Source organism: Oenanthe melanoleuca, chromosome 1A, assembly GCF_029582105.1.
Source record: "Oenanthe melanoleuca isolate GR-GAL-2019-014 chromosome 1A, OMel1.0, whole genome shotgun sequence".
Lineage (NCBI taxonomy): Eukaryota > Metazoa > Chordata > Aves > Passeriformes > Muscicapidae > Oenanthe > Oenanthe melanoleuca.
In genome coordinates this window covers 11,922,791-11,937,598 of record NC_079334.1, presented here as the reverse complement: position 1 = coordinate 11,937,598, position 14,808 = coordinate 11,922,791, and the positions used below count along the sequence as shown (strand labels likewise).

Below are 14,808 nucleotides of genomic sequence, written 5' to 3'. Positions count from 1 at the left end.
GCTGAAATGAAATTAGCTGTGCCGAGGAAGTTTGTGAATATGCCCATTAGTGGTGCCTCCCAAAGCAGTTGCCTGGGATGCCCAGAGTGGATGTGGCTGTGTAACCACAGTTATTTGCACTGTTCACAGTATTTGCACTATTCAAAGTATTTCCTGCAGTTGAAATCCAGTGCATTTGTGTTACACTGGCCATGGTGCCTGCCTCGAAGTAGTTCTTGTTCAAGTGGATCAGGAGTTTGAATTTTCAATTAAAATGAAATTCCTGACTTCTGGACAACAATTTCCTAACAAATGTAATGTGTTACATGTCTGAGTGAGCAAATGGCCTGAAATAAATCCTGTGTTAACGCAGTCAGGTTTTTAGTAGTATTCCAGCCTGGAGAAGTGCATTGTGTTGTGACAATGCCTGCTGGTTCTCTGAAAGGGATTATTGTAGAAGGATATGGCCATTGAGCTAAATGAGTGTGGATTCTTGAATTCTTTGCCAGATTTGAGATTTTCTTGCATGTGTATGCAGGTATTTGGCAGAAGTATTCAGAAAAAGCTGGTTTGCATTCATTCAAGTTAGCCTTGAGCATGGACACTGTAAGTTCATGCCTTGCTTGTTTTAATTACATTATAAAATCTTCAAAAGTGAGCACATCTGTTGTTGTCCCTCCTGAGAAGGGGTTTTGCTTTAATTAACAGCATGAAAAAGTGCAGCTGAATAGCTTCAGGTGTTTTTAAGATGCTCAAGTACTTACATCTCTAGGTTTGATTTTAATGTTGTCAGGTGAAGTGTCCTGAGTGAAGGATGCAACCACTGGTGGAATTGCCTGCCAGGAAATGGGCACTCAAGGAAGCAGCACCACTTCTTGCTAAGGCTCAGCTACAAGGCTGCCATTGTCAGTGCTTGGGATGGTTTTATTCCTGGCAATGCTCACACACATAGAGTAGCTGAAGGTAGCACTGAACTACAATTGCTCACAAATTTACCAGTTTTCATTGAGTATGATGCTTGCAAGTATCATTTGAAGATGAAAGAAGTGAAAGTTTTGAGGAATGGCCTAATTTGTCTCATTGCTGTCAGGAAAGTGTTCAGGAAGGAGAGCCCTAAGTCACAGAGGAAGAATGTCCCAAGTGTCTGGCCCTTGCTAAGACGTTATAAACAAAACACACTTAATGCAAACATTGTTTGATGCTAAGAAAAATATAATTTTGCACTGCTAGTTTTAGGCTTAGTGAGGCAGCATTTTATTGTGTGGTAATGGGCTTCCAGATTTAAATTGCATTTGAATTCTGTGGTTTATTTTCAGGCTATAGGAGACAGAAGTTTGTTTTACTGATGACTGCAAATACCTTATACTGGCTGTTTTAAGTTTATGCCAGTTTAGCTTCAGGAAGAACTAGTTTAAATTTGACTAGGGAAAAAAAAGAACTGCAAGAGATTCACAAAAGGTCTTCCTCAGTGGTGCCTGGAGAAAAGGAAGATTACGTGGTATGATTATTTTCAAACAAAAATATAATTGTAAATATAATACAGAGAATTAGATTTGAAGTACTGAACTGAGTGTTAAAATTCAACTGTTACTAGCAGTTGTCATATTTGTTGTATTTAGCTGCAGGCAAACAAGTAGGAAGAAATGCTGCCATTTGAATGGCTGAACAGTTGTGAGGTCATTTAAAAGAAATGGGCAAATTGCATTATCTGGGAGAAACAACTTGGAGAAATTAGGGTGAGTCGAGAAAGAAAACTGGGAGAAACAATAGAAAAAAGGAATGTGAGGGAACCTGCACCAGAACAAAGCACATTGCTCACAGGAAACTATTGGCTGAATTGCAAGACTTGCTTGAAGTTCAGGGAAAGGTGGGTATGTCCTGAATGACTGTGTCTGGAAGAAAACTCAGGAAAACAGTCTGACTTGAATGCCTAAAGGGACCAGAAAACTTAAAAAAAAATTACATTCAGGTGATATTTTAATGAAGGACTGCAATTGTTGAAAAAGACATTCATTCATACTGCAAAGGGAAGAGTAGTGCAAAAAAATTTCCCTATTAGCAACCATTTAATCTATGTAATGGGGTTTATGGAAGTGTGGTGACTCTCCAGCTTATTTAAAAAAGGATTGCTTCTCAGTTTTAAGTATTTATTATTTGGGTTATTGGTGCAAGAAGCACTGGCTAGAATCCTGTCAAGCAGAAGATAGTATTTGTTTTGGGTTTGCACGGCCTGGTTTTGGTAGCAGGGGGCTACAGGGGTGGCTGCTGTGAGAAACTGCTGGAAGCTTCCTCCATGTCTGGCAGAGCCAATCCCTGGCAGCTCCAAAGATTGATGTGCCACTGGTCAAGGCTGGGACAACTAGAAATGGTGGTAACGCCTCTGGGATAACGTATTTAAGAAGAAAGAAAAAAAGTATTTGCACAGTTGTAATTGCAGACAGAGAATTGCAGTGTGACAATATGTGAGAGGAACAACTCTGCAAACACCAAGGTCAGTGAAGAAGGAGGGGGAGATGTTCCATTCACTGGAGCTGGGATTCCTCTGCAGCCCGTGATCCAGAACATGGGTAGGTGATCCATGGTAGGGTGACCCATGCTGCAGCAGTTTACAGGAATCTGTTGCCTGTGAGATGAATTCAGGTTGGAGAAGTTCATGGAGAACTGTCTCCCATGGGAGGGCCCCCAGGGTCCAGGAAGGTATTCCTGAGTATCAGGAGAAACAGTGGGTGATGCACTGACCATAGCCCCCGTTCCGTCTCCCTTCACCACTGGGGTAGGAGGTGAAGCTGGGAAGGAGCAGGGTGGGAGGAAGGTGTTTTTAACATTTTATATTATTTCTCATTATCCTCCTCTGATTTTGTTAGTAATAAATTTAAGTTATATCTCTAATTTTGAGCCTGTTCTGCGCATTACAGTATTTGATGGGTGATCTCTCATGGTCCTTATCTAAACCTTTGTGGACCCTTGTCCAGCTAATGGGGAGAGGGGAGGGAAGGGAAGTGTGAGAGCTGCTTTGGTAGGTGCCTGGCTTCTGGCCAGGGTCAACCCACTGCAGTCGTGGAATAATTCCTTTGTTCATTAAGTCTGTGACCAGACTGTGTTCTTAGCTGAGCATATTGCTTGAAAGACTCTAAACTTGGTGAAAACTGACCTATCAAGTCTAGCCCTGTGTCAGAGGCAAATGACAAATCCGTGGGCTTGGATTTTGGATGGATTCCAAATGGGAAAGCCTTTGCTCAGTGTGGGGTGTTGGGGAGCTGGGCTGTGGTCATTAAGAGATGGGCAGGGTGCACCTGGCTGTAACCTGCAGAGCAGGCAGACCATGAGCAGAGCCCCAGAGAGGCTCCTCCAGCCTCCTGCCCGGAGTCCGCCCTTCACCAGAGGTGCCAACAGCACTTCTGTGCTGCCGTGCTGAAAAAGCTTTTTGTCCTCCTTCAGATAATAGTTTAATGCAGCTGTATTAATGACCTTGAGAATTGAGTTTAGCAAGGACTAAGTAGCTGTTTTGTGATTAATAGAGGTGGGGTTTTGGAGGTCAGTAAAGCAGTGACCGAGCTTTTTCCACAGAAAAAGACATTTCTCTTCCTCTTCTGACAACCTGCTTGGTAAATTTAAAACAAAAAGCATTTGAGCTGTTCCACATGTTTAAATATCAGTCCTTCCATCTGAATTTCAAATATTTCACTGAAAGAAAAGCCTGAGCTGGTAATCCTGTTTGAATTCATTCAATAAACAGTGTTCTTTCATTTTGGGAGAATGACAGTGAGGTTCCACCAGTCCCTGTGCACTAGACTGGAGCAGGGACCTGTAGGAGGCACATGTTTGCCGTGCCCGAGTCCTACTTCCACAAAATGCTTCCACTTTGCCCTGATAACATGAAAGGACATTGGAAATAAAATTACATTAAAGTTGTTAAAAAACCCAACTCAAGATTCATAGAGCAGCTTCATTATGTATCTAGTTACTTGCCAGCTTAATACATTGAACTTGAACTTGCTTAGGCCATCTAGTAACAATTATAAAATTACTATAAAGAACACAGTATGCATATCAATTTTTATTTTCCCTGTTTGGGCTCAGAATAAGTTTGGGGTTGTGAAGGAGAGCTAGTGGAGGTATGTGGGCAAAGCTGTGAAAACCTGTATTTTTCAAACAGAAGTTTTCAAATAGTCTCTGCTTATTTTGCTATGTTTAACAGCTTCTAAGAGCTGGTTTGCTGGAAATTTTAGATATAGGGAATATGCAATCTCAGTAATGTTTTGTTAGGACATAAGAAATTATAAATTGAAACAGACTTGAGAAAAATGTTGACTTTCTGGCCAGATTGTACTAAGTGAATGATGAATTAAATTAATTCTGTACAGAAAAAAAACCTCAGCAGACAGAAACTGATTGCCAGTATTCATGAGACTTGTTTATTTTTAAAAATCCTCTCTGTTACTAGCATGATAGTTGTTTTTATCATTTTTTAACTACTGCTTATTCCACTGATAATTCTATGTGGCTCAGTGAATCTGACTAACAAATTGTTTTCTGTCTCCAGAATTACTTTGTTAGAGCTGATGATGGTGAAAGTAAGTGACAAGAACTCAGTTAGCAGTGAAGAAATGAATGTGTTTGTCAGACACGCTGACTTCCTTGCAGTCTGTTTCCAAGAGAAATGTGGAGCTGTGCTCAAGTTAACTGCTGCAGCAGACGCAGAAGATGAGGTATGGCTGATAACCATTTAAGTATTTCAATTTGATGTGATAGATCATTGCCACTGTTTCCCAGGGGAGCATACATAACAGTATCTTTTCCAGTTTATGTTGGGAAAGAGGTGGCAGAGCCCACAGTAGAAACTGTAGGACAGCAGCCAGCTTTCACTTTTAATTTGAGGATGGCAGAGGATATGGTACTTCCAAATAAGTCTACCCCATTGTTAAATATTTAAAAATCTAAATGATATTCAAGCTGTCACATATTTGGGTATTTTATTATCTTACTAAGGATCACTTCTATCATTTATTTGAGTTGTGAGTTGTAATTCCTTCAAATTTAGAAGGATGTGTTGTGACAGGACAAGGGGGAATGGCTTCACATTGATGGGGAGTAAAGATAGTTTAGATGTTAGGAAGAAATTCTCCCCTGTGAGGTTGGTGAGGCCCTGGCACAGAGAAGCTGTGGCTGCCCCAACCCTGGAAGTGTCTAAGGCCAGGTTGGATGGGACTTGGAGCAGCCTGGGATAGTGGAAGATGTCCCTGCCCAAGGCAGGAGGTTGGACAGGATGGGCTTTAAGGTCCCTTCCAATTCAGACCATGACCTGAGGTGAGCTCAGTTGGTCAGAGCATGGTGCTGGTAACACTAAGGTTGTGGGTTTGATCCCCATATGGGCCATTCACCTAAGAGTTGGACTTGATTCTTGTGGCTGCCTTTCAGCTCAGAATATTTTGTGATTCTATGATGATCCTATGATTCAAATACAAACCAAAATTAAAATACTTACTCTATTCGTAGATGGAAAGCATTAATATAAATGTAATCATAATAATTTTATTGTTAATACAAAACTAATGTGCAATAGTTTCACTTCTAGAAGCTCTAGAGAAGAAGCATCATAAATAATTTATTATCAAAGTAAAAAAAAAAAGTTTATCTTAAATGCTTTTATATGATAATATTAAAAAGTGTTGTACTTGCTTGGGGTTTTTTTGTTTGAATTGGCACAAGAATTTTAAAAGTAGGTTGAGATGTGTTATGAAAAAATACCATAAATCACTTTCTGGGGAGGTGGTAGTTGCATATGTTAAAAAACCAAAACACAAACCAACAAGCACACAATCTCTTCTTATCTGTCCAAGAAACACAGTCTTCCCCACTACCCCAACTGTTTAGTCTAAGTTATGTCAGATAACTTAATTGACTGCTTCTGGAAAAGGTACCAACATGGCAGTGAGAGGACATACATTGAGACAATTCCATCTTTACTTTTTTTCCCCTGCCTTCCTTTTATGCTTTTTTTGTCCTTTGTGGTTACTTTGCAAACCACTTTCTGTGGTTTCAGTTCATGGAAAAAACCCCTATTTGTTTGCACCCACCATTAGGAGGTCTCTGTCTAACCAGAGGGTGCTGGGACAAATGGTATTGTGAATATTACTCCATAAGTTGCCCTGCTTGACACTGAATTCTTATTCTTCTCTCATATGAACAAAATGTATGATAATTTGAGTATGACTGTTTGGTGGGAAAGTGGGGCTCACTGAATGAACAGAAAATATAAGTCCTAATAGGTGAATAAATATAGGGCAGTATGTATGCATGCATATCTGTGTATACATTTGTTCACAACATATGCTTACTGTGGGAAAAGAAAAAAAATGCCAGTCTAAATTCATAAAACTGTTTCTTAAAAGAAATTATAAAGAATTGCACCAATTTCTCCTCATTTGTATAAGTATTTTTAGATTTTGTGCAGCAGTTGTATTTAACTGCAAAAAATGTAGTTGTGCATGTAGAGCCTGTCATTAAAAAGGCTTTAGGCAACATCTGTGATACTCAACTTGGCTTTTCCTGGCCTTTTCTGTGGCCCACAAGCCAAGTGCCTTGCTCAGGCCATGTCTGTAGTAGTAAGCTGCCTTAGACTCCAAAATTCTGAGGCCACATTTGAAAACTTTTGGGAGCAGTCCTTGGACTGGCCTGACTTCCAGAATGTTGTCTGGGTGTCTCATCCACTGTTTAATTTGTTATATGTAGACACTGCTTTGTTTTCTTGAGGAGCATCAGGTCTTGCAGCTTGCATCTTAAACCCATGAGAAGCTAATCATATGCTTTTGCAGTGCTTAAACCAATGTTTAAAATAGCTTTTCCATTCGAAGCCTGACTTGGGCATGGACTAACTTTCAACCATACTTGCAAAATAAAACCCTTCCCTGGACTTAGTTCATCTCTTTATAAGGAACATCTTTTCTGCGTCTTGCTCTAAATATGTTTATTCTAAAAGTCTTCAGTTATTTCCTTATTTACTTTACAGATTATATCTATATCAAGATGTCTGTCAGAGTTCAAACTGTTTTGGGTTTTGAATTTCAAAAGGAAGTATTTTCTTTTACTGCCTTTCTTTTGTACAGGTGGAGGGCAAAAAAAAACCAATTGGGAAAGTCAGCAGCAGGGAAGGAACAATTTTTTGAACTTGGCAAGTTTCAAGTATACATGAAAATTTGGGAGTTCTTTTATGTTTTAAATAATCTGTTCATCTTAAAAATTGTAAAAAGCTGCTTACTGTCTCCGAAATACAGTTAGGGTATTATTATTTTGCAATAGGATAATGGCTGATGTATTAAGAGTCTGTCTTTGTGCTCATGAAAGCAGTTTATTGAATAATTTAGGGCAGGACTTGTATTTTCCTATGCCTGTATGGGTCAAAAAATGAAAATACAGCTTTAGTACCTGGACCCTATTGTAATTTGGTGTTTTCAAGGAGCAACAAATGAATATAATTGTACTACTCAATTACAGAATACTGTTGTTGATTATTTAAATACAATTGTGTTAATTATATGGATCCAAAATATTATACTGTTGGTAAGTAAACCTTTTTTTTTTTTTTTTCCTGGACCAGACAAGGCAGGAATAGTTACCGTGACCAATGTCTGAGACTTTTCATGGCTACTTGCAGTTTATGTAACACACCTGGAGTGGGATCAGCCTGGCTCTTTAGCAATATGTGGCATTCCAAATTCTGTCATGTGCTCTTAAGGTATTTTCTGTAAGTGCTGGATTGTCATTATAAGAAGGACCAACATATTCCATGAGAAAAAATAGTTCAGTTGCTGAATAAATAATATGCAAATGAAACTGTGTCTTGTACCTAACCAAAATGCTGCATTGCTGATCACAATTTTATTTACCCAAGAATAATGTAAATTCTCACAGCCAGAGTTTGTTTGACCACAGAACTTTACAGAATTCCTGCGGATAACAAATTGGTGTCTTGCAGGCGGTGTTTGTGTCTTTAAAGTGGAACGCTCTGACTGAATAAACTCAAAGAAAACATTTATACAGAAATAATTTTCTCAGCTAGTAATTTTCTGTATTTCTGCTTTTGGAAGCTACTGTGTTTTTGTTAAAATTTTATCCCTTATGGCTCTGTTTTGGTTTCCCCATGATTTTTCACGCAGATATAACACTAACTGTAGAAAAGAAATGGCAATCTAATACGTTATTGTTATTTTAGAAAGTTGCCCTAATTTTATATAAATTTATTCTTGGCAGTTTGGAAAACCTGCACAGAACCTGAGGAGCTGAGAGTTCCTGTCTCCTATTTACATTTCTGGGTTTATGCTTTTATGATAGCCTTCATAAGCTGTTTTCAGAAATGCAGTTTTCATTCCAGGAAGCACTGGTGACAATTCGTCTTCTCGATGTTCTTTGTGAAATGACCTCAAACAACAGCCAGCTGGAGCATCTGCAGGCATTCCCTGGTTTGCTTGAAACAGCTGTAGGTGAGTGAACAGCCATAAGGCTTAACTGTTGGTGCTCTGTGAATGAAAACATGTTTTCCCCAACTGATGGTAATTATAATTCTGACCTTTGGATAAGATAAATAAACAGGAGATGTTAATCTGCATTTTCAAATATTTGATTTGTTCCTGGAAGTTTTCTGCTAATCCACTTTGTCTGTTGGCCTGTGTTGCCCAACAGAGCCTCAATTCAAAGTAGCAGCAATGCTCTTTTCCTAAAAAAAATTATGCAAGGGACAGCTGCTTCCTATGTTCTATCACTGGCTGAATGCGTAGAAGAATTTCTTCAAGAAGTAGAAAAGGGACTTTTCCTTCATGCTGTTCCCTTCTGTTTCCCAAACTTTTGAAATTTATGTGCAGTTTGAATGTTATTAACCAAATCCAGTGACTTTTAAAGGTCAGCTTCTTTAAGCTAAGAAAGAGCAAGGGAAGGACTGTACACCAAGAAAATGTGTTGATGTTCCAGAGATGCTCCAGAGAGGAAGGAGGGTGATACATACCATGACCTTTTTTTTTTTTCTACCTCTTAGCACTTTGAGACCAAGGTATGCTACCATTTTATGAGAAAATTGTAAAAGTTTGTATATTTTTAAGACCAGTAGGTAAGAATTAAAAAATAAAACGGTTGTAACAGCTGTTAGCTGTGGCTCTTTTGAGATGTTTGGAGGGTCCTTATTGAAAAAAGTTCAGACAAGCAAACAAAGAAAATACCTCCAGCAACAACAAAAGAAAAACTTAAATAGCAACCAGAACTCTGATTTTGGTGGTGGGTTCTTAGATACATGGTTTACAGTAAAATGACTAACAACAGGACTTATTTTGTGCATGTGTTTGTGTTAAGGAAACTTAAAGTTGATCAGAGGGATGGAGCAACTCTGCTTTGAGGAGAGGCTGAGACAATTGGGATCGTTGAGCCTGGAGAAGAGAAGATTTAGGGAGACCTAATTGTGGCCTTTCAGTACCTGCAGGGAGTCTACAGGAGAGATGGAGGGATGCTATTGACAAGGGCCTGTTGTGGCAGAACAAAGGGAATGGCTTCAGACTGTTAGAGAGTAGGGTTAGATTGTGAGAGGGTGATGAAGCACAGGGTGCCCAGAGAAGTTGTGGCTGCCCCTGGATCCCTGGAAGTGTCCAAGGCCAGGTTGGACAGGGCTTGAAGCAGCCTGGGATAGTGGAAGGTGTCGCTGCCCATGGCAGATGAGATGAGGTGAACTTTAAAGACCGTTTTAACCCAAACTGTTCTGTAATTCTGTGTACTTGAAATTTCTCGTCATGCTACAGTGCCAGGAGCAGGCCGAAGAAGAGAGGAAAAGTGATTCTTGTGGTTAGTATGTATTGCTGTGCCAAATCCAAACTACAGGAAGTTTTCTAAAAATCTTGGTTTTAGCAATATATTAATGGTGCCAGAATTATCAACAGCCTACAAATTCTGACTCTTTAGGTGGAGATTGATAGCAACAGCCTTCAGCCTTCATGTGTGAACTGTGTAAGGGTGTAAAAAGCACGCAAAAATGCTTTCTGACATTGGGCTGGTCTTTTATGGATGGTTATATTAGCCCAAATCACACAATGAGGTAAACTTTCAAAGTTCTCTGATGTGATGTTGAATATCAGAATTATGTTGCTTAGCATTGAACTCAACAATTAATAATAAAGCTCTGTGCCAAGAGAGACTAATTTTCTAATGGTAATGTATTAAAATGTTTTCTCTAGATACCCTGAGATTAACTCACCTTGCTGGGAAACAGGCTGTAAATATTTTCACTGCCACACATGCTGTGACAGGGCAGGAAGAAATTTCACATCCAGCTGTGGGTTTCAAATCTCATCTCATTCGTTTGATTGGAAATCTGTGTTACAAGAATAAGAAAAACCAAGACAAGGTGAGCTTATACATTTTCTGGCAGAACACTGATGTGTAAGCAGATGCCTGACTACAAGGTAACTGAAATATATTGTTAGTCTAGAAATTGATTTGTAAATTGTAAATTGATTGTATAAAGCAGACGTTATTGTATCATCTCTGAATTGCTGTCACAATTATGCTGACTGATTACCAACAATGTAATGTTTGCCAGCCTACCTTTTATTTCAGCCCTGAAGAATGCAAGCCAGTGCCTAATTCCCTTGTGGTTTTCACTTTTGCACTTTCTTTGAAAACTCTCAAACTAAATTTCTGCTTCACTTTGAAGGGAAATGGGTGTGCATGAACTTAATTTTAAATCTTTGTATTAGTCTAATGCTTCTTCTTCCTTTTTCATGTCTCTTTAAAAATGCAGGTCTTTATCAAATCACTTGAAACCCTTTATCTTATAATTCCTATATAGAAAAGCAGTTTTGTTTCCACAGTGGAGAAAAAGAGGAAACAGTAGCAAGCTTTAAATATTTAACTTTTTTTTTTTTTTTAAGTGATAAAAGATGTGGCTTTCCTCCAGGATTTGTTAGACTATCTTGGTTTCAGCAAGAAATACATTTCCAAAAGTGTTTTTCTCTGACAAATTCTAGTAATATGATTCTCTGGATGGGTAATATGGGAATGGTCTTCCATTTCCCCATTCATATTAGGAGTATATAATCAAAGTTTTTAATACATCTGAAAAATGTTGTTAATACTGTTAATCACTCTTAGCTTAGCTGTATCTCTGACCCATTATGGTGTAATATGTGTTTGTGGAATTAAAATACATTTTTGTGGAATACCTAACGATAGTGGAGGGGAGGTTTTTTGCAAGGTTTTATTTACAGCTTATTGTCCTTTTTACTGGGATTTTTCAACGGCTCCTGGAGCAATTAAGCATGCAGGCTTAATGTTTTTAATGGAAGTTGGGTATTAAATTGCTATAAACTGCCTGAAAATATTATTGCCTTATGTTTTCTTAAAAATGATTTAGATTCTGGTGTGTGTTATCATGGTACATTATTGAAGTGCCATTGAAACTTAAGAAATGCCAATTGTATCATATCCTGTCTGTACTTTCAGTTTATATAGTATATTTAAATCAGTTCAAATACATGCACTTGCCATTTGTAAGGCAGCTTTCATACAAAAACATGTGCTTGTGAGGAACTGGGCAAGCAGCTGCTGTCATTGCACAGATAAGAAGAGTTTTAAGACAAGAGCTGGTTGCTCAAAGTGGTGCATGGCTCAGACTGAGAACTGGGTTCCTACCCCTCTTCAGACTTGTATCTCACAATATAGGTCTGATTTTGTATCCATTATTTGGTTTACACCCAGTTTAACCCAGAGTTTGCTGTCTATATTTAATCAAAAGCTATGTAAAAAGGGTAGATTGTGGGGTTTATGTAACAAACCAAGTGACCAGTGCATGTGAGACACCTTGGACTTTACCAATGGCTGTTGCTGTCCTGTGACTCACAGTGGGAGCTGTAGGTGTGGGCTGGGGAAGCAGCTTTCTCTCAGGACTGCCTGGATGGGTGCCTTGCAGGAGAGGGCTGCATGGCAGGAAAAGTCTGGAAACAGCTTTACCAGAGGCTCTACAACAGCATTCTTAGAATTCAGGCTCTTGAATGAACTGAGGTTTTCATACCTGTTTTCTCTAGTATTTTTTCCATAATTTCTAGTTCCAGTAGACCTCTTTCCCCAGTAACAATACTAATGAATTAGTGAACAGAGTAATAGCACACTGCTAATAAAAAATATTAAAAAACTGTATCCTCTATATTTATAATACAGTCTATGCTTATGGGGGAGAGTGTGTAATTGGAGAAGATTTTGTGAAGACCTTATAGCTGACTACAGGGAAGTCAGGGAGGAACTCTTTTATCAGGAACCATAGTGACAGGGACAGATCAAAGTGGAATGGCTTCAAACTGACAGTGAGTAGGTTTAGATGAAAAATTCGGAAGAAATTCTTGGCTGTGAGGATGGTGAGGCCCTAACACACGTTGCCCCAAGAGGTTGTGAATACTCCATCCCTGGAAGTGTCCAAGCCCAGACTGGGTGGGGCTTGGAGCCACCTGGTCAAGTGGAAGATGTCCCTGCCCATGACAGGGGCTTGGAACATCATCATCTTCTCTAAGGTCTGTACCAATCCAGATAATTCTGTGGTTTTATTCTGTGAATCTGTAATATAACCTTAGTGCTTGATATTGGTTTGCCTGACTTTTCTGGAAACAAAAGCAGTCCCCAAAGACCTGGGGTTTGAATTGTGTCTTGGGCCAGGCTTGCCATGGAGCGGAGTTGGATCACTGCATCCAGGAGCTCTTTCCTGAGCCAAGTGACACCCAGGTTACTTGCCCTCTTGCGTGTGGGTCCTGCAGTGCGTGTCTCCACGTTCAGTGGAGCAGCTCGTGGGGTGTTTGTAACAAAGCTGAAGCTACAGACTATCCAGAGAGGGATGGTAATTGCTCTGCAAAGGCTACTTTTTTACCTCTGTGTTCATGGTCTTCACCTGTTATAACAGCAATAATTGCAAGGGATTCGTTCACTGGTTTGTTGGCAGTGAGGAAAAATCTTGTAATGCTCTGGAACAGAGAGATACCCTACCAGTGCTTTATTGCTTCTTCACTTTCTTTTTAAAATCAGTCTTTGCTTTTAAAATGCATTCTTTGGCTTGTACTCTGTTAGTGTTAGGAATGCATTCTATACATCCTTTCTTCCTCATAGTTTAGTTCCACTGTTGTGATAGGTTCTTAAGATTCAAGGCTTTAGGTACTTATTTTCCACTCTCAGAGCTGTGACATGATGGATTCATTCAGCTCATTCTGCTGCCTTAGTATGGAACTGTTTAATAAAGAGTAAAACTTAGAAAAGAAACCTAATGAATGAATTACAGAGGATATAGTTCTTTATTGTAGAAATGAAACAAATACAAAATAGGTCATAGCAGTTAATCTGCACCCTTTTTTCTGTGTTCCTTTACAAGAATCATATACGTGGAAGGGGAGATGACTGATCTCTGCCTTATTTTGATACCTTGCACTGCTCTGCACAAGCTTTTATTTCCTGTCCCTAAAGCTGCCAGGGACATTTTTGGTACTGTAGATGCCAATGAACTCAATCATAGCTTTGAATCTGTTTCTTCTTTAAAGCTGTTCAGTTGTTCATGTAGGGGGGAAAATTAATATGTAGTTACCTTTGGTACTGGCACCTTCTTACCTAGGTAGAGTCACTCTAATGAGATGAACAATTTTTGAGGGATACTTTTTTTCATGGGCCTGTATTTATTTGAGGTGGCATCAGTGCTTTCTCTAATGCTATAATGGTGTTTTTAATCAATGCAGAGATGAAAAAAGTCTTCTGGGAGAAAAGGGGAAAAGAAGCCTCTACTGTTAAAACTATTCTTAATAAAAGTAGCAAGTAAAACATCTGGATACTATTTTATGTGTTTAAATTAACTTAGATTTATATATATATATATCTCTAAGCCAAATTGTTTAATATGAGACTGGCTTCCTAATTTGAAGACTGTTCTTCCTGAAAATGTGAATAAGATTTGACATTTAGAATTCAGTTTCCAAGTCCTTTTTTTCATGGGGTCAAGGTGTACAATGAATCCACTTATTTAGCAAAAGTTGCCAACATCCCTAGATCAAATTGTGACCACCCAGCTCCTCAACTTCATCTTGTTGCTGTAGTGATTATAAAATAGAAAAACTCACATTAAGGACACATGCCTTGTTTTTGCAGAATCACAGAACAGTTTGAGTTGCAAGGGACCTCAAAGACCATCATGTTTCACCCACTGCCAGGGCAGGGACACCTTTCACTATCCCAGGTTGCTCTAAGCCCTGTCCAGCTTGGCCTTGGACGCTGCCAGGGATGGGGCAGCCGCAGCTTTTCTGGGCAACCTGTGCCCAGGGCATCACCAACCTCACAGAGGATAATTTCTTCATAATACTTGATCTAAACTTACCTTCTTTCAATTTGAACCCTTTCCCCTTGATCTTTCCCTACACTTAAGTTATTTAGCAAATGGTTCTTGCTCACGTAAGGTTTTTAGAAAAACACCATGAGCTTCTTCTTCTTCTTCAGGATTAATATAACTTTTTAAAAATTATTACATTCTGGAATAGAAAGATTTGAAATTACTTGCAATGAAGATCAGCCCACATTTAACTGCATATGCTATTAGGAGGTGGTGCAGGAAGAACTAAACCTCTTAGATTTTTTTAAGTAGAAACTTTCATCGTTGTGATTATTATATTTTCCTAATGGAAGAAAATGGAAGAAAGATTCTTGGTTTACAGTTGAACAAAAGAAGGAGCTTTTTGGACGTGGATGCTCTGAACTGGAGGTCCTGCTCACCTACCAAAAATTCTGCGTGGTTCCACTGGTTGGGTGGGGCTGTTCTCCTGTAGCTCTCTGTAT

The 14,808-nt window shown here is 39.1% G+C and overlaps 1 protein-coding gene across 1 annotated transcript in view; it reads left to right on the top strand.

Annotated features, from left to right (window-relative positions):
- The window catches only part of ATXN10 (ataxin 10), a 92,429-nt gene that overhangs the window by 39,989 nt on the left and 37,632 nt on the right, over positions 1 to 14,808 (top strand). Inside the window, exons 7-9 of the mRNA XM_056516203.1 lie at positions 4,523 to 4,688; positions 8,351 to 8,459; positions 10,191 to 10,360. Coding sequence (XP_056372178.1) covers positions 4,523 to 4,688; positions 8,351 to 8,459; positions 10,191 to 10,360 — 445 coding nt within the window. The remainder of the gene's footprint in view (positions 1 to 4,522; positions 4,689 to 8,350; positions 8,460 to 10,190; positions 10,361 to 14,808) is intronic.